We start from the raw sequence: 25,099 nt of genomic DNA on the forward strand, positions 1-25,099 counted from the left end.
CTCTATCTCCCCTCCGCTGAACTTCTGCCGTCAGCCTCCAAGCGTGCATGGCAGGGCTTCGCGTGCTCCGTCTAACCCTGTGGGCTTTGGCTCAGAGCCTCTAGTCTGCCATTCCAAAGCTTTGCTCCTTGGTAAAGTAACAGGCTGCGTAACAGGCCCTGTCAGCATTACTGCCTTTTGAGTTCAGAGCATAAATAAATAAATAAATAAATAAATAAATAAATAAATAAATCTGTTTTGCTCCCAGACTACTATGTTCCAGATGGTTAGAGTTCTGGGTAACCTCTACGCCTAATCCAGTTGATATTTCTCTCTCTCTCTCTTTCTCTCTCTCTCTTTCTCTCTCTGGTTTTTTTGAGAACAGAGTTTCTCTGTAGCTTTGAGGCCTGTCCTGGAACTAGCTCTTGTAGACTGGGCTGGCCTTGAACTCACAGAGCTCTGCCTGTCTCTGTCTCCTGTCATTTTTTACAGGACATTTATTCTATAGCCTAGCTGGAGCTGGAGTAACAGAGAATAGAGATGAGGTACCAGAGCCTTCCCTTTGATTTTAGGTGGAAAATAGCATGACTGCCCCCATGGATGAGAGGGTTCTTCTAGCGATGCTGATTGCCCTCTGGACTGCTGCCTGAGTTCTCGAAGCCATAAGTGCCCAGAGTGTTTTGCTAAAGTCACTCTGCCCCTCCAGAAGAGCAACTGTAAAGATACACTCTCCTGAAAGCACCGAACAGCTGTAGTGCTGATGGCTGGAAGGTACCTTAGCAATACTTCATTTCGGAGGATAAGAAACAGGCCAGAGAGCAGTGGTGACTGCTGAAAAGGCACATGGCCAAGCTACTTAGACTCAGCAGAGACTGTCTGGCAAGTCTCTTAAGCAGTAGCCGTGGCCAAGCTCTGCCGAACACCATAGTGCTGGAACAGGACTGCCTGCATCATGGCCCCTCCTTGTTCATGAGGGTGTGACTCAAGTGCAGAACTTGATTTCTCAGTCTGAGTAAACAACTGTGTGCGGCAGTCCGCAGCTCACCCTACCCCTAACTGCCCGGTATGTGGAGGTCTGGACGCTAAATACAGCCGTTCCCAGAGCCCGTGTATGCTGCATAGCTTTGCTTACAATACAACAGACCTACTGAAGAGCTGGCTTCAGCTCATGAAGTGCCAGACAGTAGGACTTACAATCTCTGTCAGGCAGTTTGAGACTATGATAGTGACAATCTCTACACACACATTTTCCAGAGAAAATGGCTGAACTTCCGAGCATAGACTGTAGGCAGACCAGATACACATTAAATCACTTGAAGACTTCAAAGCTCTACCCTGAGAACAGAAGAGTGCCTGACTCTTCCACCTATCCCCCTGCCTTAGACGTGCATTGGCAAACATAGGAAAGCATAGTACTTAACAGTTAGGAAACCCGCAGGCAAAAACACCCAGACAAACTCACACCAAACACCTTCTGAGAAAGTCTAGGAAGCTGGAGTCGTAGGTTTTCAGCACCATCTTGAGATCCTTGGAGTCTGGGTATCTTTTCTCTCCCCTGTTGTTGGTTATATTTTTGGGAAGACCTTTGGAATCTTCAAAGAAACAACATTCTGTATTTAGTTCCAGGTGTAAATATCCACCCAGCACTTCACAGCTGACCACTCAATCATGCCACCTCTTGGCGGCCTCCCTGCAGCTCTTGTCCCCTGTCTGGCATGCCTGTCCCTCTCCACCCTTCTCCACCATGCATACAAACACATCCAACAGTCTCAGCTAGATTGAAAAAGTCCACATATCTCATCTAGTAAATACAACTCATGCCAAATGCAAGGTTTCCTACTATCCTGTATGCTCTCTCTGAGCCCCTTCCCACATCGAGAAAATAGTTTCAATTGCTGCCACTGGGGGGTGCTAATGAATAAAAATCAATTTCAAATGGCAAAAGGAGGTTATATCTTCTTGGGTTATCTATGCCCTTGCTCTTTCATCACTATCCTAATAAAGTAAAAATGAGGCCATTCATGGTGCAGAACACATGTACCCACGCAAACACACCCCACCCCTGCACACACAAACCTAATAACAATAATGATAACAATAATAATTCTCCATTAACAATAGACTATAACAGTAGAATTTTCCACTATGCCAGAAATTTCTGCCCTGATTTTTCGGCACACTGAATAGCAAGAAAATGTTTGCGGAACACCTCTAGGAGGGCGTATCTTTTAATATTTTGTGGATGCAGTTACTAGCTGATAGATCTGAGGAATAGGGTCTTCCACGCTCCTGGTATTGTACTGTTAGGATCCCCTTTCACTGTGAGACACTATCTGTCATCCTACTGGGTACCACTTAGCTTCTCTTCAGCTCCTCATCACCCTTCCATATGGGAGAAGAAAAGTATTTGTCTGTCTGTTTGCCTAGGGACTGGTAGGTGTCTTCAAGTCCAGTGACACCTCACCAGACACAATGGGACAAAGAGATCATGGAACTTACCAAAGAATATCTGTCTCCTGGAGGCCGTCTGGAGGAGGTGGGCAGGTGGCAGGCCCAGCACCTTCAACAAGTACAGTGTGCCTGTGTCACTATTGTGGAGTCACAAATTCAAAGGCTGTCAAGATCTAGGTTGGACTTTGGCCAAGCTTTGTCTTTTACATTTAAGGCTCAAAAGATTTAAGTAACAACATTGCATCGGTGGCAGAGCAGACCCAGGGACTAAGTCTTGCAATTCCTACTCCAGGCTGCCTCAGCAGCCTACAAATGAACACTGACCACGCTAAACACGTAAGACACTGGTAGCACCCACGTCCCTTGTCAGTTCCATGCAGACCACAGTGAATGAGCAATGCCTTCTCCCAGTGTGAAGAACTGGGTTGGGAGCGGGGGGAATAGATCAGTCCTGGATCCTGAGACAACAAAAGAACATTCTTGGGAAGAAAATTTAGTGCTGACTGGTCACTGGTTTTTCTGAAACTTGCATGCGTATGAGGCAAAGAGTACCCTCTGCCCTGGTTGGCAGACACAGCGTAGGCATAACCCCGCCCTCTGGTTCTGCAGCCCTTCAGAGGTCCAAAGGAAGCAGAGTGGGTCCTGAAGCAGTAGGGAACACAGGTCACTCCAGAGTCCCATGTGTTAGAAGCAGGGACGGTTCAAGTGTATTCAGCCTTAGCAACACATGCCCTGACCCTCCTTTTCAGCAGTCCACAGCAAAGAATGTGGCATGCCATAAGGATAAATCCAAGGCTAGACCCTGGTTTACTAACTCCTGGACCAGTTAGCTACCACTTGACCGCCGCGTGCAGCTATTTTTACCTCCCTGTCTTTTCAAGGAGAAAGAAGAAGAAAGCAGGGGAAAGGTGCGGTTGTTTAAGAACCCAGTCACTTGATTTTTAGGTAGATTGGGTGGTTACCAGATCACACTGGCTTCAGTACTGTTAGTATCGTCATCATGATGATGTATTTGAAAGACTAGCGTCACTGTTTTATTTTAATATGTCAGTATTTACAGTGAGGGAAAGAGCATCGTCGGCAACTGTTTAAAACATGATGAAAAAGTTAGCTCTCGGCTCAGCCAAATACAAGAGGTACATCGTTTCAAAACTACGTTCAGAAGTACGGGAAGTGTGCAGGGCACTGCCCTTGCTGGGTCTGATGAAGCCCAGTGTCTGAGAATGGACCTTATCCCCGGACATCATCTATGCTGATGGCTGACCCTCCTCTCACCTCCATGATGCAAGCCAGCTGCTCGACCTCATTCTCCCCAGGGAACAGTGGGTATCCGGTGTATAGCTCCGCCATGATGCAGCCCAGGCTCCACATATCAATGGCCATGTTGTAGGGGTGGCCCAGAATCACCTCGGGGGATCGGTAGAAACGGCTTTGGATGTACGTATACACTGTGGTGCAAAGGGAGAGAAACCTCACCACAAAGCTCTCTCCAGATGCCTCTGTGGTGGCTAATTTAGGGCACCGCCCTCATAAAGGCCCCCCCTCTGTGGGCTTCTTCCATTATCTACCAATAGATGAAACCTCCCAGAAGCTGATTGTTATCCCCATCTTATTGATAAGGAACTCCAAAGGAGTAAATTCCAAGGAAGAAAATTTAAATTAACTCTTTTAAAAATAAAACTAAACATCAACCCCTCCCCCACCAACCACACACAAACAAACCTGCCATGGTGTGTATGGTACCACACACATTTATTCTTAGCATTCAGGAGATTAAGGCAGATGGATGAAAGTTCAAGGCTAGCCTGGGCTACTTGTTTAGTTCAAAGCTATTCTGGGCTACATGGAAAGACCCTGTGTCAAAAATAAAATTTTAAAACCAGTAACAGCAAAAGAAACCGTTAAAGCTAATACAAACTAAGTGCTCAATGGGTGGACATTTTCTGAGAGCATTCCTATTATTTGCTGTGGAAGTAACCAAGTCACAGTTGGAAAGCAAACCTACAAAACTCATCATTTAAATTTAGAGCCAGGTCAGATGGCCCATAGGCTCACAAGGCTGAGACAAGAATTGTGAGTTCCAGGCCAGCCTGGGCGACATATTGAGACCCTGTTTGTTTAGGGTTTTTTAGATCATAATTTAGGTTGAATTGATACGTTATGTATGACTCATGTGACATGAAGCACAGAGATAAAGACTCGGCAAAGCTCAGCAGTGGAGGACACACAGGCAACGACGCTGCAGGAACCCTGGATGTTATAGGGGAGAGGCTTGGAGGCAGAAAGATGGAACTTTTGGTGTTTGCACATGATCATGATTTCTGATTATTGGGCAGGCGCAGAGCAAGGCAGTGGTCTTGTAAACTGTACATCCCTGTTGTTAAACTGGTCAAGTGAAGATGAACTAATTCCTCAACATCAAGATTTCATTATTCAAAAATAAATTATTCTACCCTACTTGCTTGTAAAACTGATTTGCCAGCACTTATAAACACATATTTTCACTTTGTTTGGCTTGTGTTTATTTGTAAACAAGGTCTTATGTAGCCCAGGCTGGCCCCAAACTCACAATGTAGCATCGAATATTACCTAGAACAGTGGTTGTCAACCTTCCTAATGCTGCAACCCTTTAATACAGTTCCTCATATGTGGTGACCCCCTAACCATAAAATTCATAAAATTATTTTCGTTGCTACTCTGTAACTAATTTTGCCACTGTTATGAATCGTGATGTAAACATTTTGGAGATAGAGGCTTGCCAAAGGAGTCACAATTCCTAGGCTGAGACCTGCTGACCTAGAACTTCCCACCCTCCTGCCTCTCCCTCCCCACTGCTAGAATTTCAGTTGTGTGTCACCACGCCTGGTTTATTTGGTGCTTGGATTAGACCCACCAATTCCTAGGTATAAATAGGCCATCATTCTACCAACTGAACTACAGCCCCTATCTTACACAAGGCATTTTAACATTTAGGTGGGTTTGGTGGCACATATCTGTGCTCCTAGCATCTGAGAGGCAGAAGCAGAAGGACCTCTGTTTCCCAGGCAGCTTGGACTACATAGCCAGATCCTATCTCACTTTTATGAGACAATATTGGGTGTTTTTTTTTTTTGGTTCTGTCTTTTTGTGCCTAGACTAATGAGTGACATATAGAAGGGACATGTTCTCTAGATCTGACTTACAAAAGGCAAAGAGGCAGATAAATCCGGTTACGTCCGGTGAAGATTGTAGGAATATGCTCCAGGGTTACCTTCTAGGCTCTAGATTGAAAAGGTCCGGTGGAGTCGAAACTGTAGAGTGACTGGTTCCTAAAGTGCAACCTCTTGAATATGCACCAGAAATTTTTATCTGATGCACGTTAAGGCGAGCACCTGGGGACTGCTGTGTTCCAAGCCCTGGAGCGATGCTAAGCACATCTAAGTCTGTTTGGGGACCACGGTGCTCATGGGTCATTCCATAGCCACGGACTATGAGGACTTCAGAGAGTCCGTATGCTCTTTGGACACAACTCTCTCCTTTTATACATGAAAAACTTGGACTTGGAGATGTGAAACACCTGACTCAAGTGTATGCTGGCAGTTGTGATGGCTGAACCCAGGCTGGCACCCAGGTAACCTGGCGTGCAAATAGAGAGCACATATAATAGTAGAGCTTAGACAGAAAGCCTGGCAAAGGGCCTACCTTTCTGGTGTTCATAACAGCTTGATCCAAAGTCAATAACTTTAACAGTGACCTGGCCCCGCTGGTATAGTACGATATTTTCCTGGAGAAAAGAAGATACATGTTACGTTTATTTAAATTAATGTTACCTAGGCCCCCTCCTTACCTATATGTCACTCCTGAACAAGGACAGTCCCGTTCAAATACAGCCACCTCTAAGGTCCTCTCCCACATCTTTTCCACTGCCCGTTGTCTTCCCTCCTGGGACTCCCCATTGACGTATGGTCAGTATGTGATTTGGACCCAGTCTTCACTGCTTTGTATTCCCTCATTTGTGTATATTTTGTCTCTCCCCTCCCTGGTTGTGCAAAAGCTCCTGACAATATCAGTTTATTTACGTATTCTCTGGCACCTGGTTGTTTGCTAAGGCATAAGGCCTTACAAATGTCATTGGCTGAATATGTGTAATGTTTATGAGAAATGCTGTCATTAACACTCTGCTATGATAATATAGAACTAATAAGTTCATAGGCAAATAGGTAACAGATAGATGGATGATAGACAGACAGAGAGACAGATACAAGAATTTGATGGGGCTGTGTGGCTCTCATACTGAATTTCAGGGGCCAGGTGTGTCGTCAAGTCATGGATCAAGGCAGAGCTCTGGTCTCTTGTCTCAACAAGAAACTGCTATTTAAGGCTAGAAGAGTAAGGTCCTAACTATGTCTCAAGGGTCTCCCTGTGAGATGATTGCTTACTGGGCTGACATGCACATAGGTCACAGCAGAGTGAGTCTGAAGCCTCTTGCTTTGCAGAAGAATGTGTGTTAACCCAGAGAGGATAGATAGCAGAAGTCTTAAAAGATGAAGAACTTCTTGTGTCTCCAGCTCAATGAAGAGGCTCTATCACTAGATGAAGCCAGTCCTAGGCTGTGCTTTGCATCTTATATATCCCCACCAGCCTGTGTGCTGCAAATTTGTTCACCTGCAGCACTATGGGGAGGTGGCAGGGACTTTAGGAGGTGGGGTCTAGTGAGAGTAAGTTAGTGGGGGCTGGCAGTAAAGAGGATACTGAGAACCATCCCCACCCACCCCACTCTTTCTTCCTGGCCACCATGAAATGACGAGCTTCACTCTTTGTAATGATGTTTAGCATCACCACGGTTCCAAAAATGATGGTGCCAGCTGGCCACAGATTGAAACCATCAGCCATAACAAACCTATCCTCCTCCTTAGAGGCTGATTTCCATTGATATTTTGTCACAGCAATGGAAGATTGGCAGTCACACCTTCCCCCTTCTTACTGGGAGAGGGTTCTCTTAGAAGAGTACAAGGTTATGGGCACTCAGAACTCATGCACTGTAAACACTAAAGACACAAGAACAACCCCCTGCTCTTCAATACATATCTACCAAACACCCTCCTGGTTTGCGTTTCAGTTCCCAAAGGGACAAACTTACAGAGTACACTTGACTCCTGTCTCAAAGAAATCTGTTCCCTGATAATTTGGCTGGTGAAAAACTTGTGGATTTCCTTGGTGGAATCCAGCTCTCCCCCCACCAAATTTAAACACCATAGGTATTATGGGGCTGTTTGGAGCTGGAAAGGTAATTTTGGAACTGGGTGTGGTAGATAAATCAATATATTCCCATCCTTATGAGGCTCCAACCAGCTACGACTATATCTATCTTGAAAAATCTTTAATAACCATTTTTAGGGATGAAGAGGGGAGAGGGAGGGCAAGTTGGAAACTGTGGCCTCTCTGAGTTAGGCTGGTCATGGACCAGTTCTTCATATCTTGTCCCAAACCACTGCTCTGCATTGACAGGCATTACCCATGTCACAGCCATTTGTTGTCTTCTATGTCTGGCAGTAGGTCCTGGGTCAGGTCCTGGGGACATAACGGTGAAAAGAAGTGGTCCCTGCCCTCAGGAGGAACTTGTAGTCCAGTGGGTGGCACAGATCTAGGAACCAATTCCTAGCCAGGCACAGTGGTGCATGCCAGTAGTCCTAGCACTTGAGGGAGGTAGAAGCAAGAGGCTCAAGAGTTCAAGGTCAGCCTCAGCTTGATGTGGTGCTTAGGACAGCCTGAGTTCTGACTCAAAAACAAACCAACAAACAAAGAAAAAACCCAAAATGAAACCCAACCCTCTTCCCAAAGAAGTGAACAGTACAGATATAGAGCTATGTATACAATGCCAGTAAGAATGAGAAGTGAACGGAGACCATCTGCCTACATGTGTGCCATTGCCAGGTGTCCACCAGTTTTGAATATGCAAAGTATGATTCTCAATAGGGATGTGCTACCATTACATGTCATGGTGGGTCTTTCCATTATGGCTGTGCATGAATCTCCCCAATAAGATTTTACTGGCTTTGTTTGTGGAGGCATGTTATAGAGTAATCTCCAATGCTCTCAATAAATATACAGTAACAAATATTGGGGAAAGGCAGTCTAAGGCAGGATGTCATGTATCTCAGGCTGGTCCTGAACTCCATATATAGCTGAGGATGATCTTGAACTTCTGACCTTCCACCACACCTAACTGACAAGAATACTCTTTTTTAATGTTTTTTTTTGTTTTTTTATAATCTATTTTTTAAAAAATAAATTTCTTTTAAAAAGGAAAACAAACTTTTTTTTTCATTTTACATACCAATCCCAGTTCCCACTCACTCTTCTCCTTCCATTCCCTCCACATTCCTCCACCACACCCCCATCCACTCCTCAGAGAGGGTGAGGCACATTGCTTTGGGAAAGGTCCAAGGCCCTCCCTACTATATCTAGGCTGAGCAAGGTATCCATCCAAAGAGACTGGGTTCCCAAAAAGCCAGTACAAGCAGTAGGGATAAACCCTGCGGTCTGCCCCAGACATACAGCTGTCACCCACATTCAGAAGGTCTAATTTGGTCCTGTGCTGATTCTTTCCCTGTCCAATCACAGCTGGTGAGCCCCCAGTTGCTCAGGTAAACTGTTTCAGTGGGTGTCCCCATCCACTGACCTCTTTGCTCACATTCTTACTCCTCCATCCATATCTATCCCCATGCACAAAACTCAAGTCCAAATGGATTCAAGACCTCAATATAAATCCAACCATACTGAACCTGATAGAAGAGAAAGTGGAAAGTAGCCTTCAATGCATGAACACAGGAAACCACTTCCTAAATATAACACCAGTAGCACAGACACTGAGAGCAACAATAAATAAATAAATGGGACCTCCTGAAACTGAGAAGCTTCTGTAAAGCAAAGGACACAGTCAATAAGACAAAAAGGCAGCCTACTGAATGGGAAAAGATCTTCACCAACCCCACATCAGACAGAACACTGATCTCCAAAATATATTTTAAAAGCTCAAGAAATTAGACATCAAAATTCCAAATAATCCAATTTTAAAAATGGGGTACAGAACTAAACAGAGAATTATCAAAAGAAGAATCTCAAATGACCTAAAGACACTTAAGGAAATGCCCAATATCCTTAGCCATCAGGAAAATGCAAATCAAAATGACTCTGAGATACCATCTTACACCAGTCAGAATGACTAAGATCAAAAACATCAATGATAGCTTATGCTGGAGAGGATGTGAAGTAAGGGGGGAACACTCATCCATTGCTGGTGGGAATGCAATCTTGTACAACCTCTCTAGAAATCAGTATGGCGGTTTCTCAGAAAATTGGGAATCAACCTACCTCAGGACCCAGCAATACCACTCTTGGGCATATACTCAAAGGGTGCTCCATCATACTGCAAGAACATTTGTTCATCTATATTCATAGCAACATTATTTGTAATAGCCAGAACCTGGAAAAAACTTAGATGTCTCTCAACCAAAGAATGGATTAAAAAAAATGTGGTACATTAACACAATGGAGTACTATTCAGCAGAAAAAACAGTGACATCTTGAAATTCTCATGCAAATGGATGGAACTAGAAAACACCATCCTGAGTGAGGTAACCCAGACCCAGAAAGATGAGCATGGTATGTACTCACTCATAAGTGGATACTAGCTGTAAAACAAAGAATAACAAGCCTATAGTCCATGATCCTAGAGAAGCTAAGTCACAAGGTGAACCCTAAGGAAAACATCCATAGATCCACCTGGAAAGAGGAAATATAAGATCGCCTGACAAAATTGGGAGCATGGAGTTTAGGGGAGAAGGGAGTATGGGAAGGGAAGAAAAGGAAAGAAGGGAAGGAGGGAGGAGAACTTGAGGGAACAGGATAGACAAGATGGAGGAAGGACAGAGATGAGAACAAGGAAAGAGGTATTTTGATTGAGGGAGCCATTATGGGGCTAGCAAGAAACCTGGCACTAGAGAAATTCCCAGGAATCCACAAAGATAATCCCAGCTAAGAGCTTAAGCAATAGAGGAGAGGGGCCCTAACTGGCCTTGCCCTGTAGTCACATTGATGAATATCTTTAATATCACCATAGAACCTTCTTCCATCAAGGGATGGAAACAGAGGCAGAGACCTGCAGTGGAGCACTTGGGCTGAGCTCCCAAGAACACTCTTAAAGACTGCAGTAACTGGCAATCAAAAGTACCAAAGGAGAAAATCCAGACTCCTGGGACTTCCTATAGTATGTCTTGATGCTCAAGACACCAGCTATGCCCCCACTTCTGTGGGAAAGCCCTCAGGTGTTCCTGTTCTAGCTACCTCAGTACATCATTCTTGCCAGTATTTATGCTTTAGTCCTCACTCTATCACCGTCTCTTAATGACCACCGCCTCACCCCCATCCTGGAAACCAGTGATGGCAGCCAGCCCCACCAGCTGGCCAGTTCGTACTCACCGGTTTGAGATCACAGTGGATGATTTTCTCTACATAAAGCATTTGTAAGCACTTCAGAACAGAAAGGGTGAAGCGCCGGACTATGGACAGACTGAAGCCTTGAAAGCTATTGTTCTTCATCAACTCGTACAAGTTGATTCTGAGAAAGAGAGAGAGAGGGAGAGTGATGTATATGGCTGTCAGACATCATGCTCTGCTTGGACACACATGTATACCTGTGTCACAGGGTTCCCTCTAATACCAAACATCATAAACCAGGAGGCAAGGCTGCACAACAGTTCCTCCAGCTCTTGGGTAAGAACCAGGGAGCCATTGACAAAGCAACCACACCTGCCCCAGCATGTGTACTTCAACATCATGTCATGTATGGGAATTGAGGAGCCAGTGGAAGCTCAGACAAACCAGGGAGCCCCAACTCTACCAAAGGTTAGTGTGGCTACTTAGCCCCTTCACTCTGGTCCTGCAAGAATGAAAACTGACGCTTTCCACACCATCCTCAGTTCTCTAGAGTGCAGGAAAGGCTGTGACATTCCAGAAAGCCGTGCTGCATTGTATGAAATTTGCTGACTTGCAAGGTTTGGAAATGAATGCTGAGCATTTTTAAAAGAAACACACATTTGTGAGCGGATGACTTTTGTCTTCTCTGCAGACTTTAATATGAGGACAGGAAGGAAAGAGTATGTGTCAATACCTGGCCATTTCCGCCCCCTCTTTCATTTCTGACATTATCTGTCTATAGCAACATTTAGGAAGCCATTAGTCTTGGGGGTACAATACAGATAGGAGAGCTGGTTCTAGACCCCGCCGACCTTTGATTGTGAGTAACTCCCCAACATAGCTGGGTTTCTTATAGCTCTTTAAAATACAATGACATCCTACCTGGGCATGGTGTTAAATGGCTAAGAGAGGCAGTCTATCCTGTCTAGTCTACCACATTGCATACTGGAGAGTAGACTATGTTTTGCAGTCACCAGATAAGGTGACCAGAATGTCCACTCGCTCGTTGAAGTGGACACTGTCATGAAAGTATCAAGCTACTAAATCAGTGACCCAGGAACATCTGGCTACTGAGTGATGGAGGAAGGTCATTGGTTAATTATAATAAAGAAACTGCTTGGCCTCATAGGTTAAAACATAGGTGGGTGGAGTAAACAGAACAGAATGCTGGGAGGAAGAAGAAGTGAGCTCAGACTCGACAGCTCTGCTCTCTGGAGCAGAGAGACCATGCTCCCCTCTCCCGGGCAGACGCATGAAGCTCAGACCCAGGATGGACGTAGACTAGAATCTTTCCCGGTAAGACTGATGCTACACAGATTATTAGAGATGGGTTGATCGGGATATGAGAATTAGCCTGTAAGGGCTAGAGCTAATGGGCCAAGCAGTGTTTAAATGAATACAATTTGTGTGTTGTTATTTCGGGGCATAAGCTAGCAGGCGGCCGGGGTGCTGGGGACGCAGCCCCCGCTGCTCCAATTACAACAACTGAGCGCTCCCTCTCATCATTCTTGGATCAATGCATTCCGAGCTTCTGCTTTGACTTCAAATGCATCAGTGTTCACCGAGAGAAAGGTAATCAAACAAGCATGCACCCTTCTCGCGAGCACGTCTTTTCAGACCCCAGTCAGTCGTTTGCTGCCAATCTACATAAATCAGGGTCCCGGTCTTTTTCTTTTAAAAATTTGTTCTTTCTTACCTTTACTCAAAATCAAAGTTCTTGGCTCCCTCTAAGTATCTAGTTGCCTATGGTTCTGTGTTCTAATCTCTGCACCAGGATTGGAAGGCCAGGACAGGGGAACATGAAAGCCAAGTGATGACCTTTTCATTATGTTTCAGTTTCAATCTTGAGAGCAAGGGCTGTTGCTATGTCACCCACTCCAATACTCAGCATCCAGGAAGCCCGGCAGAAGTACGGATGCAAGCAGGTGACAGCTTTTATTCAGGCACAAGGTCAGAAGTCAGATTTCCATCTCAACCTCCTTTCTCTCTGAGGAACTATTAAGTCTACTCTAGTCATTAAGTACCACATCCAGAAAAATATTTAGTGTTCTGACCCTGATTTCTCTTCTGTCACTTAGTTAACCATTTATAATGTAACAAAGAAAAAGCATCTGACCCCAGGAGTTCGAAGGTGATACAGAGGTGATTCCGGAAGTAGAAGAAGTCCTTCATGTGGACCACATTATGGGTATTGTCTTTATCCTTCCTTCTGATGGCTTCCAGGATCTTCAGCTCCACCAGAGCCTGATGGTGAAATCTGGGGTGAAGGAGGAGTGACCAGGATGGTGGGCAATGAGGACAGAAAACACACATCATGTCACAATGCAGTAGACAGTCCTTGGTCCCTCCCAACAACCCCAAGAATGTCTAGGATGTCAGAATGCATCCAAAACTCCATTTTTGCTGCTTCTCACCCCTTTGTGGTGTCAGACAGGTAAAGAGAGGAACAAGAAAAGCCAAAGAGAGGATGAGAAAAGAGCAGTGGAGGAGAGAACTGGCTTTGAAAACAGCTGGAGTTACACAGTCCGGTTTCTGTGTCCTATGTTACCCATCAAGCCACACCTCTTTTTGTTCCTGATGATTTTCAGGGCCACCAGTTCATTGTTTTTATGATCCAAGCATTTGACCACCTGTCCAAAGGACCCTTTCCCGATCATGTCCAGAACCTCATATCGGTAGGCAATGTGGTCATGCAGGACCTGCAGAAGTCAGGCCAGCAGTGAGGGACAGAACCATGGACTCTTGGATTCACCTCACCCCAGGGCTCCCGGATCCCACTACCCAGATCCTTAGGAAGGGAATGGTTCAAACTCCTGCTCTCAACTCATCTCCTCAAAAATGATTAGGTTGTTTGGACCCCAGACCACACATGTGGTACCAGGAAATGTCCCACAAGGCTTAATAGTGTAAAGAGCATGCGATGCTCTCTGGGGGAACTTGTGTTTCTCTATGATTAGGACCTGACGCAGAAAAAGACTAGCTCCACTCTGACCCTTGCTTTGCCTTCAGTCCATAAGAGAAAGCTTGGTGTCTGCTTTGCCATTTCTTGGCCAGACATCTCCTCCATTTATCTAGGTTTAAACCTACCCTGAGAAACTATGGAACTTGGGCCTTCCTTGGCTAAGAATAAAAATGTCTTTGAAGAGAGAGAATCAACATTCAGTTCTCTTAGGAAAGCAGGGCGCAGGCACAGGACGCAGGCAGGCACTCAGTCAAAGCCACATGAAGCTGGTGGTTAAAGACTTGAGCCGAATGACTTCAGACAAGGCCCTTGTTCCCTCTGAGCTACCGTGCTCTGATCTATAAAGTCAGGCATGGGATTCAGGCTGAGATGGTGTCCCTCTAGCGGTGGAAATCTCTGATTTCTAGTGTCGAACCCATGAGTCTACGAGGGCAAAGGATGAGTGTGTGTGATATACTTGTGAACACGTATGTGTTAATTCTGTTCATATAGAAGGAATCAGAACTATGAGTTTGAGTGTGCATTTTTATCAACATGGAAAAGAGCTCTCATCCCCTGGTAAAAGCTTGTGACGAAACAGGACAGACCAGATCAGCAAACATGCTCGTGTAAAAGTGCATATGTGTTTGCCTGGCATTGCTTTAATCATCTTCATGGCACTTGCTTGGTTATGTCATGCTTGCTTACATGCCCACTTTGACATTAATTGTAGTTACCTGAATAACCATAGTATATTCGTGTGTGATAGATGGCTCTCTTTATATTTGCAGAGACTAGAAGATGTCCAGGCTTGTAACAGGGGAGCAGTAAGTAGGTATATAGGGAGCATATGTTGGTAGAACAAATGTAAGATGGCAGTTGTGTAGCTTATTTGGGTATTTGGTTGTGTATGCATGATGTGTTTGTGTGTAAAATGAAATAAAGATGTCGATAGAAGCTTATAGAGAACACACACTCACAAGCACACTCACCCCACCCCACCACCGAATAAAAAGAAAGCTCTCTAAGATCACTTAAGGTCCTGGGTAATAGGGAGATGGGAGGATCTAGGAAGAAATGGGTGACGACGTCTAGGAAAAACTTAAATTGATGATTTGTAACCAATGACCCCATAAATTGCCTGAAACTTCATGTATGTGAAGATTGCTTTTGTGGGAGAGAGGTGACGACCCACAGTTTATATAAGACTTCCAAAGGATCTTTGACTCAAAACTGTAGAGAACCTGGCCTCTTGTGTGAGAACCTGGCCTCTCATGGAGTCTGTGTACTAGAATTGACATGCTTGCTTCTTGAGGTGTGGTCTGGCTGGTGGATTGGGTTTCGCCAAAATGCTTTCTGTAAATGTGAAATCATAAGAGATAATCAAATCTTGCCGGATACAAATCTGTATTTTAACAAGACCCCTAGTTGACTTGTGTGTATAGTAGCTTGAGAAACAGGGCTTGCATGCCATTAAGAAAATCTGCTGCTTCTAAGAAACCATCAAAGAAATGTCTTCTATCACCAAGTTACAATGAGATGTCCAAAGGGGACACTCTAGACAACCGCAGTCTGGCGGTTGAAGCGTCACCTTCGCACATTATCAAAAGCAGGGATCACTGCCCTGATTCCACCTTCAGGCTGGGAGAAGGCATCGCCCAGGACCCCAGAGGGATAAGAGGGGTGGGAGAGGAGCTGCTGGGATCAAAATTAGAAAACAGAATGAAGTTAAGTACTGTGCCTCAGAGACAACAATAACAAAAGCATTTATTTTCTCTTCCTGGTGAGAAAATGGCTCATACTATAAAATAGGAAAAAAAAAGTCCACAAGTGGGGTTTATGTGAAAGAAAATGAAGAAGAAAGCATGAGGGTGATGTCTCTTACTCCTTTCTCACTGGGCCAGGATTACTCAGAGGAGCCCATGGTAGTTCACCCAGCAAATAAATCTCTGCCCAGCATTCACAGAGAGCACTGGCATTCTGATAACAGAGGGTTTTGTACAATAAATCACACATTTTTCTGTTTTTTTTTTAAGTATAGCATTTTAGGACCCACTAGAATCCTTTGGGAAACCTACCCCCAGTACAGCAGTACAAAGTACTGTAAAATCCTCCGCTCTGCTTTTCTCTTCACACAGTGCCCCCCAGTCCTGACCCAGCTCTCCTGACCCAGCACTTCACCTTCATGTAGGAGCCTTGCTCGTCATCAAAGCCAGTCTTGCTGAACTTATCAGGGGCCACGGGCAGCTTCTTGGCTTCAAGCCCCAGGAACCACAGCTCCGAGTAGCCCAGGATTTCACTTTGCTCATAAGGGGACAGCTGATTCTTAAAAAACTTTAGGGCCTCTGTGTGGGAAAGACATTTTCAACTCAGTTGAGTCGTGTGGGGATCAGCCCCAGACACAGATTCTTTCCAGTTCAGGGGGGCATTTTCCCAGCAGGCTGCCTTCCTAAGGACCACACGTGGAAATGTAACAAGAATGAATGTCAAGGAGAATTTAGCAACCCAAGACTGTGGGGTGCCATACGGCATGGGGACAAGCTCCAGGAGCAAAGTCTGTGGCAACAGCAGTGTGAGGTCAAGGTGCCGTTGCCCAGGTTCATGTGGGATCACACTACACAAAGAGAGGGTCTGAAAGTGATAATGTTTACTGGAGCCAGACTGGTAATATAATACGACTTTAATATAGCAACTGTCCTGGCAGGTTTTCCCACTCAGTTCTGTGCTGAGTCAACCCAGGTAGCACCCCAGGGCTCAGGGCAACACTGGCACATGGAAGGAAGATGCTCAGAAGACTTGGGGTCTCTACCTTTGAGTCTTATGAAGGAAGCCATGAGGCTCTGAACCTTGGGCGGAGTCTGGCTTCTGATCTGTCAGGTGCCACCATGCACAACTACAAAAGCTTCGGCTGGCAGACACCACAGGGCAGCTTCCCTCCTGACTCAAAGCTCTTCACACACATGGTGGTCTCCTGCTAGAGCTACAGCCCAGGGTCAAGCTTCCATCAGGCAGCATCCGTATTCACCTCCATGTTGAACCTAGGAGCACACACTCCCCCCCGCCCTGCCACGTATGCTGCCATTTGTAGCCCTCTACCTGGCCCTGACTGAGGTCTTCCTCAGGCTTCCCTGTCTAGATGGCTCCATCAAGAGGAAGAGGAAGCTTCAAAACACCCAACTGAGACAGTTCAGCCCTTTTCAACCTTAATTCTAACTCGCATGCCTTTCCCTCTTGAGTTCATACAACATAGCGAGACAGTACCTTCCCTCTGTCTACACTGACACAGCCGGCCTTGGCCTAGTAGAGTTCTGTGGTTAGCAATGGACTATAGAGAGCTGGTTCTCAGTCCTTCTTAGCCTCCTGCTTAGCCGGCCACAGAGAGGTCAAAGGATTAACTTTGCTCATTTTGGTTCGTTGCCTTAATTGATAACTCCAGTACATGGAAGCTTGGCTCACCATATCTCAGTTCAGATCAGATCAGCTCTCAACATTTTAGACATCCATAACCATGCTTTCCCCCCACTTTCTTCCCCCACCACTCTACCTTGCTCCTTGCAAGTCCTACCTGCTGCCGTTAGAGGAACCTTGTGCTTCCTTGATATTTCTGGGTGTGGCTTGGTGTCTTGGGCTTTAGGGTTAAAGTTGAAAGGTATTTCTGAAGTCTTGATGTCAGCAGAGAGCAGGGGATGGAGAATTTGATTTTCCTGTCCAGGGAAACAACTTGGTAATAAAAGACAGACTTCTCTTGGAGGTCATAGGTCATCCAGTTGGCCCAATAGACCTACCTCCAGCCAGGATCATTTCCTACCACTCCCTGGAGAAGGTATTGAGTTAAGAGATTGTGGATCTCTTAACCCTTCTCCTAGAGAGAATATCCGATGTCATGTGATCCCTGGAAGGCCCACTGTATTACATTATGCAGCAGACAACCCAGTGGCATGTCACTGTTTAGGGAGACTCGACAATTTTTACTGATGCTCTTGAGGAGGCCATGAAGTGGTTACCTCTCATTGTCAATTGACTGGGTTTACAATCACCATGGAAACACATCTCTTGATTTACCCATGAGAGGCTTCCTGAACCGAAGAATGAAGACCCACCTTGGAATGTGGGAAGTGTTTGGTTGGAACCTCCAGCTCATCCCTACAAGATCCAGAAAGTCCCATTCCTGTCTCTCCAAAGCCTGCTCACTCAGGGAATCTTTCAACAAAGGGAAAACACCAAAAGACCCAGTTCTGCATCTTGGCAGCTACTGTAATTCCTCCCTTGAAGTTTCCAGCAGCCCTAGTCCCTCCTAAAGCCCTCAGCTTTTGACTATACTTGGGCAAAAATCCAGCTTGTGGAGAACACTCCATCACCCTTGCCTACAAGCTATACAATCTCCTGGCTCTAGGCTCTAGGTCAGGTGTGTGGCCTCTTCTGCCTTGATTTCTGGGACCAGAGAATCCACCCAGGAGTTGCTTTGCTCAAATAAACCTGTTGTTTTATTTTTTTCAATTTGGCTTTATCTGGTTTATTATGTCGACAGAGATACCTATTAGGAAGCACCATAAATGGAGAGTGGGGGTCATCCCAGACTGAATAGAGAGAGGAATCAAGCTGACCACCAGCATTTACCTCTCCGTCTCTTGCCCACAGCTTCTCTGAGCGCCTTCTGCCTTGGCCTTCCTTACCATGAAGAACCTCATTGCCTTAAACTTTGAGCCCAACATAAACCCTTCCTCCCTCAAGCTCCTGCCTTTCAGATATTTAATCACAACAATGAGAAAAGTAACGAATACAGGCCAGTTCCAAATAAGCTAAGTGACTTAGATCCCAGCAACGTCAAGGTAGGTGAGACTAGCCTCTCTTCAACTTGTCCTCACACCGGAAACGTAGAGGAGAGACTGGCGACAGGCTCAGAGTGCACACTGCTCTTGTGGAGAACCCATGTCTCATTGCCAGCACCCACATCAGGTGACTCACGACTGCCTATAACTCCAGTTCCAGGGGATCTGACGTGCTCTTCTGGGTCTGTGAGCGCCTATTCTATATGCACACACCCACACACATTACACATAATTACATTGTTTTAAAGTAGAGGACATTGGAAGAAAATCTTTTGACTGGCTCTACCATCTATATACCAGGGACTGTTTCTCCTTTTCCTTGATGAATGCTTCTGATGTCACAGAGCGTCCGTTTTATAGGTAAAAGAAAGTCAAGGCACAGATTTGTTCAAGTTTTCACTTGTAGTGAGAAGAAGCCTGGAGCCCAGACCTCCCCAGACTTGGTACTGCATTGAACTCGGGCCTCGAATCTGCTTGTCCGAGGGTATGTCCATCGTCTTACTCACCTGATACAGCATGGATGTCTTTGATAGGACTTTGTTGCCAATGTGTGGGAAGTTAATAGTGTTCCTCTTCCCCTTTGTGTCCACAAAAGGGAGTGTAGCGATGCTGGTGTTTGGGTTCTATAGAAGGAGAAAGTGATTAAGTTACAGGCATCCCAGAGAAGCAAGTGTGTCCTGGGTTATCCCTTCTATCCTTAACTCCACAACAATGTGGCACCTTTTTCATAAGAAAAAGCAGATTCCAGAAAATTGGACAATCGATCAGTTGGGCTGTGGGTTTGAATCCTCCCCCTACTAGCTATGATCTGTAAGCCTCCAATAGGTCACATTGATTTTCTAAGCCTGGTTTACTTCATTGATACCATGGTGACAAAAATGGGACCTATCTCATAAGATCTTTATGAGAAAATGTATGTGGAGTGTTCCAAAGGTGCTGGCCTGTATTATCACCATTGTAATATCAGAGACCCCAAAGACCTATCTCCAACCAGAATTCTTTTCAGTTAAGAAATAGTAAGTTTCTCAATGTGTCTCCCAAAGTGTTTGTCTGACTTTCATACAATGCTCTGAAAATGCATACAAATATGGAGGAGTTCCTCCTGCTATATGTGCAACACAAACCTCAATCTTCTCTACAGATACATTATAATCTGATCTCCATTATCCTGCATCAATTGGCCAATGGATTGATTGGGAGAGAGTTCACATGTCAATACACAGCCATATTTAGAGTGTGGTTGTTGTTAAGCAAAAGGGCCTGTTAAACTGTATCCAACCATCTGCTTTCCTACACCCTCTTCTAGAGAAAGAGTACTGGCCACAGCTTCCTACCTTGTGTGAACACCGGGTCATTCTTAGCTTCTTGATCTTGGAGGATGGCTTCTGAACTTGAACCAAAGGCTTACTCTCAACCTGGGTCAGGCGGGAGAGAATTGAAATAGAACTTGGCTGCTTTCATCCCAATCCACCTACATATTTTTTTTCATTATGATTAAGTGCCAACTCTCTTAAACTTAAAGTTAGGAAAAGCCAAGAGAAGATAAAAAGAAGTACTCAAAGAATACATGAATGAACTGTTATCCATTGAATGCATGAATAAATTGTTATCCAATGAATGCATGGTTACCCAATGAAGGTGTGAATGAATTATTATCCAAGAACATGCTCTTTCCAGAAGTGTTAAGCATAAACTGACTTAACCTGTGATGATGATGATGAAGAAGGAGGAGGAGGAGGAGGAGGAGGAGGAGGTAAACAATGTAAAGCCAAGTGGGGTGGCACCTGCCTGTTGTTCCAGCAGTGGAATACCTGAGACAGGAGGGTTGTGAGTTGGAGGACAGCCTGACTATAAAGCAAATTCTTATCTCAAAAGCAAAGTAGTCAGTATAACATTTTCATCAACAAAACATTATCAGAATCCTTAGAGATGGAAAAGAGTAAACTTCAAGTTGTTCTTGCTCATTAGATGATGAAATGCTTAGAGCTCAGAACAGTCTTTACCATCCAATATTTTGAAAGGTACCTCAGTGGAACCTTCCAGAATCTAGGTGACCAGGCTTAATGCCAATGATCTGATGAGAAGAGAGTTCACATCCAGAAAGGGGTGGGAAGAGAAAAATGCAATCCTGGCCTGGAACACTGTGTACCAAGGTGGAGAGAGCCCACCATAGAGGTGAGCGGCTCCTCCGTGTCCTGCGCACAGACAAACAGTGGTCGGGTGGCTGCACAGTCATCCCACGATCCACTTGGGAAGCTATTAGCAGAACAGTGGACCTGAATTTTGTGGTTGCTATTAGTAGGACTAGGATTAAAGTTTAAGTAAAAAAAAATAGTAGGGACAGAGCCACCTCTGTAAAATTTAGCAACTGGGTACAATCCCCAGATTTATTGTCCTCTAGCTAAGCCCATCTCAGAGCTGTAGAGATGGTGACTGTTTCAATAGTCATCTGTGGCCTCCCAGACTTTGCAAGAGGGCTGAAGAAAAGGGGTGTACACGGAGAGGGGCTATGGCCTCAAACCACATTTGTTAATTTGCTAATATGTGCTAAATTCAGGATTTTCCTGTCCGTTGAATGGGTTCTGGCATCTGGAGAAAAACTGCAAATTAATTTTAGAACGCAAAGAATCTTATCCAGTGTGTTTATGGGGATTGAAACTCATAAGTGACCATCAGTATCAACAAGCTAGTGTTTTGAGTGCAATGGGAGACCGACAGATTATGAGAATTATTCTAACAATATACAACTCAGATGATCCGCCAAAGGGTGAGGGCAATGAGTGCCTTCACAAACGGAGATGTCAGGGTGAGAGCTACGAGCCTGGGGAGCAGGGAGGGTTGACAGACATGAGAGTCGAGAGGGAGGAAGACAGTGTGCTATGAGACGAAGCAGTAAAATTTGGCCCATACTATGGGCCTCCGCGGCCCATGCTGGGTAAACTGTAGCCTGGGGCTGGCTTTGGGATGCACTGAGAGCCAAGCAGGGAAGCTCGATCCTATGGGGAACTATGAACCACTAGCAGTTTATACCATTTTTTTTTTTTTTTGGTTTTTCGAGACAGGGTTTCTCTGTGGCTTTGGAGCCTGTCCTGGAACTAGCTCTGTAGACCAGGTTTGTCTCGAACTCACAGAGATCCGCCTGCCTTTGCCTCCCGAGTGCTGGGATTAAAGGCATGCGCCACCACCGCCCGGCCAGTTTATACCATTTGTGCAGAGTGGGACTTCACCTCTTTAGCAGTGATATGGAATAAAACAATGTTCGTGGGCATGAAGACTTGGAAATCGCTCCCCCTTTCTTTTTCTTCTTTTTTTCGTGCTAGGATTACAGGATGCACTAGCGTGCCTGGGGACAGTTCCCAATTCAAGAATTTCACTAATCGCTGATCTTGAACAGTTACCAGTCATTCCTCCTGTAACATGGGGATGTTATCAGCAAAACTCTCGGAGGGCTGGTATGAGGAATAGAGCAATTCGTGTAACATGCTGAGACCCGTGGCTTGCGCATGCTCAGACTGGAGCTTGTTGTCTTCAGCTGTGAAGAGGAGGGGGCGATCTTGCCCATTTTCCCTGAAGCAGGAAAAGCTATGACCACAGAGCTGGTGGATGATGCACAAGATGACGGGGCCACAAAACGTAAAAGAGCATAATGTTTAACCTGAGAAAAGGATAAGACCAAACAAAACTTCTGGGAGGCAGCAGTCAGATTTCACCAGACACATACCCTGGAGCTGAATACAGTGCCTGCAAGGAAGACAGCAGGTTTCTATGTTGGGCTGAAAATTTACAGATCAGTGAGGGTCCATCCCATCACGTCATAATTGACTAGGACTGGATAAAGGAGAACTTGTGTTTGACTTAATGTATATACAGGTGGTTACACAGAAATCCTATATTGGTATGTTTACATAGATAAACACACACACACTCTCTCTCTCTCTCTCTCTCTCTCTCTCTCTCATCCATTGCCTCTTGGTTTTCTTAAGAGAAATAACACCCCGTAGAAATAAAATGCCCAGAACCCATATCCTGGTATCTTATGCCATTCTCTAATAAGAGGAACCAGGGGTCCTTGGACAAATAGCAGATTCTAGGACCAGAGCAGGAAATAACTTGTGGGCATAGAAAGGAAAGAAGTGCCAAAAAAATAATAGGCTAATATTCAATAATAATGCAAGGGAAAATTATGTATTCATGAGCCCATATTGATCTACATACAGAAAAGCTTCCACGCCTGTCAGATACAGCCTGTCTTTGTACAGCACCCCAGGATAAAGAAAAAAGGCAGCTCATAGCTAAGGTTAGAGCCAGCCCAGGCTTGATGAAGACACTTCCCCCCAAGTTCTGGCTTCTGTGTCTTGGCACATGTATATACATATATATATATATATATATATATATATATATATATATATATGCGCACATGCGCGCGCGCACGCACACACACACACACACACACACACACACACACACACACACACGGAGAGTCTCAGAAAGCAGTTTTGTTGTACCACATGATGAACTTCCAGTCCATTTTTCCCAGCAACTTCCTCGAGAGGCATGATATCTCGTTGCATCTCATTCTACCATAGCATCCCCAAGGGACAAGAAGAAACTGCTATGCTTTTCCTCATCCACAACAGAAAACAGAACTTTCCTTTTAGGCAAATTTCTGGCATTTTCTGACATTGTCCTTTGGTCCCTCACTGCTTTGTTCCCAATAAATGAATCTCTTCTGAGTGTAGTTTAGGGACTGGGGAACTAGATAAAAGTGGTCTATGTCCCCATCTCCCCTTACTCCCATCCCACCCCCCCCCAAGATCCCATTTTCTCCCCAGAAATTTGGTCTACTTCCCTTAGAGAAAAGGTAGAAGGGAAGGAGGGGGGACCTGGGAAACATGAGAATTGGGATAAAGGAAAGGTGGATAGGGGAGCACGGAACCACAATTCTTAGTTAAGGGAGCCACTTTAGGGTGGGCAAGAGACTTGACCCTAGAGGGGCTCCCTAGTGCCCAAGATGAGGTTCCCAGTTAGTTCCTTGGGCAGCTGAGGATTGGGAACCTGAAATGACCCTATCCTAGAGCAATACTGACGAATATTTTGCATATCATCATAGAATCTTCATCTGGTGATGGATAGAGATAGAGACAGAGACCCACACAGGAGCACTGGACTGAGCTCCCAAGGTCCCAAGGAGGAGCAGAAGGAGGGAGAACATGAGCAAAGAATTCGGGACCACGAGGCGTGCATCCACCCACTGAGACAGTGGAGCTGATCTATTGAGAGCTCACCAAGGCCAGCTGGACTGTGACCGAAAAAGCATGGGATAAAACCGGACTCTCTGAACATGGCGAACAATGAGGGCTGATGAGACACCAAGGACAATGGCAGGGGGTTTTGATCCTACTTAATGTGCTGGCTTTGTGGGAGCCTAGCCAGTTTGGATGTTCACCTTCCTAGATATGGACGGAGGGGGGAGGACCTAGGACTTAACACAGGGCAGGGAACCAGGACTGCTCTGTGGACTGGAGAGGGAGGGGGAGAGGAGTGGGGGAGGGGGAGAGGAGTGGGGGGAGGGGGAGAAGGGTGGGAGGAGGGGGAGAATTGTGGGAGGAGGGGAAGGGAAATGGGAGGCTGGGAGGAGGTGGAAACTTGTTTTTTGTTTATGTTTTTTTTTTCTTCTTTTCCCAATAAAAAAAAAAGTGGTCTATGTTAGGAAACCAAGTCCTGGAATGCCTAAACAGGCTGGTGTTCCTTCCTGTGAGAGTCACTGACTGGTCATTTGACCTCTTGGAGGGACATAGAAGAATGGAATCCCCAGAACCACACAAGGCACACTGAAGGATGAAATACTCAGTGCTACTCCAGTGCCCCCTACCACTGACATTCTAGCTCCTCCTCCTCTGGTTTGTGTAAGGGAAGGCTCAGAGCCAGGACTGCAGACTGTGGAGTCACAGCATGGGATTAGCGACGGTCTCTGCCCTTTCTCTGTATTTGTGAGTTCGTCCATTTCCATTGCAAACCCTTAGTACGTCAGTTTTATTGACCCCAGTGTGGTTATGCAATAGGTGTGCATTCTCACCACACCAGGTCCCAAGTGAACATGCACACCCTCCCCCACCTCAGATGACTAGCTCTGCGCAGTTTACAAGTTTACAGGGGAACCTATGTGCCACACCCTCACCCCGAAAGCTGAAGAACAATGGCTCTCTTCCCCATCTAGAGCTAGTCTTAACAGGATCCCAAGATGCATCTCCTGGTCTTATTACCTTGCACTGAGCCTTGGATGTCCTCATCTGTGCCGTCCAGGGAAGAAAGCACCTGGGCTCTAGGTGGGCACCGGTTCCCCTGGTCCCGTCCCTAGGCCACCTAGCTTGTTCAGAGGTGCGTCATCACACAACGCTGCCAAAGTCATTCCTCACAGGCGACTTCTCTGTTTTCTCAA

The 25,099-nt window shown here is 45.5% G+C and overlaps 1 protein-coding gene across 1 annotated transcript in view; it reads right to left on the reverse strand.

Annotated features, from left to right (window-relative positions):
- Dyrk4 (dual specificity tyrosine phosphorylation regulated kinase 4) overlaps window positions 1–25,099 on the reverse strand; it is a 49,157-nt gene that overhangs the window by 12,385 nt on the left and 11,673 nt on the right. The window contains exons 3-13 of the mRNA XM_041643767.1: window positions 19,992–20,072; window positions 19,164–19,280; window positions 17,394–17,532; window positions 16,010–16,173; window positions 13,450–13,586; window positions 13,004–13,144; window positions 10,891–11,029; window positions 6,112–6,193; window positions 3,706–3,878; window positions 2,479–2,539; window positions 1,442–1,571 (exon numbers count right to left, since the gene is read on the reverse strand). Of these exons, the coding sequence (XP_041499701.1) occupies window positions 1,442–1,571; window positions 2,479–2,539; window positions 3,706–3,878; window positions 6,112–6,193; window positions 10,891–11,029; window positions 13,004–13,144; window positions 13,450–13,586; window positions 16,010–16,173; window positions 17,394–17,532; window positions 19,164–19,280; window positions 19,992–20,072 (1,364 nt within the window). The remainder of the gene's footprint in view (window positions 1–1,441; window positions 1,572–2,478; window positions 2,540–3,705; window positions 3,879–6,111; window positions 6,194–10,890; window positions 11,030–13,003; window positions 13,145–13,449; window positions 13,587–16,009; window positions 16,174–17,393; window positions 17,533–19,163; window positions 19,281–19,991; window positions 20,073–25,099) is intronic.

This window comes from Microtus oregoni, unplaced genomic scaffold, assembly GCF_018167655.1.
Source record: "Microtus oregoni isolate MIOR12 unplaced genomic scaffold, Mior012 000002F_ref0000024, whole genome shotgun sequence".
In the NCBI taxonomy this organism is placed as follows: domain Eukaryota; kingdom Metazoa; phylum Chordata; class Mammalia; order Rodentia; family Cricetidae; genus Microtus; species Microtus oregoni.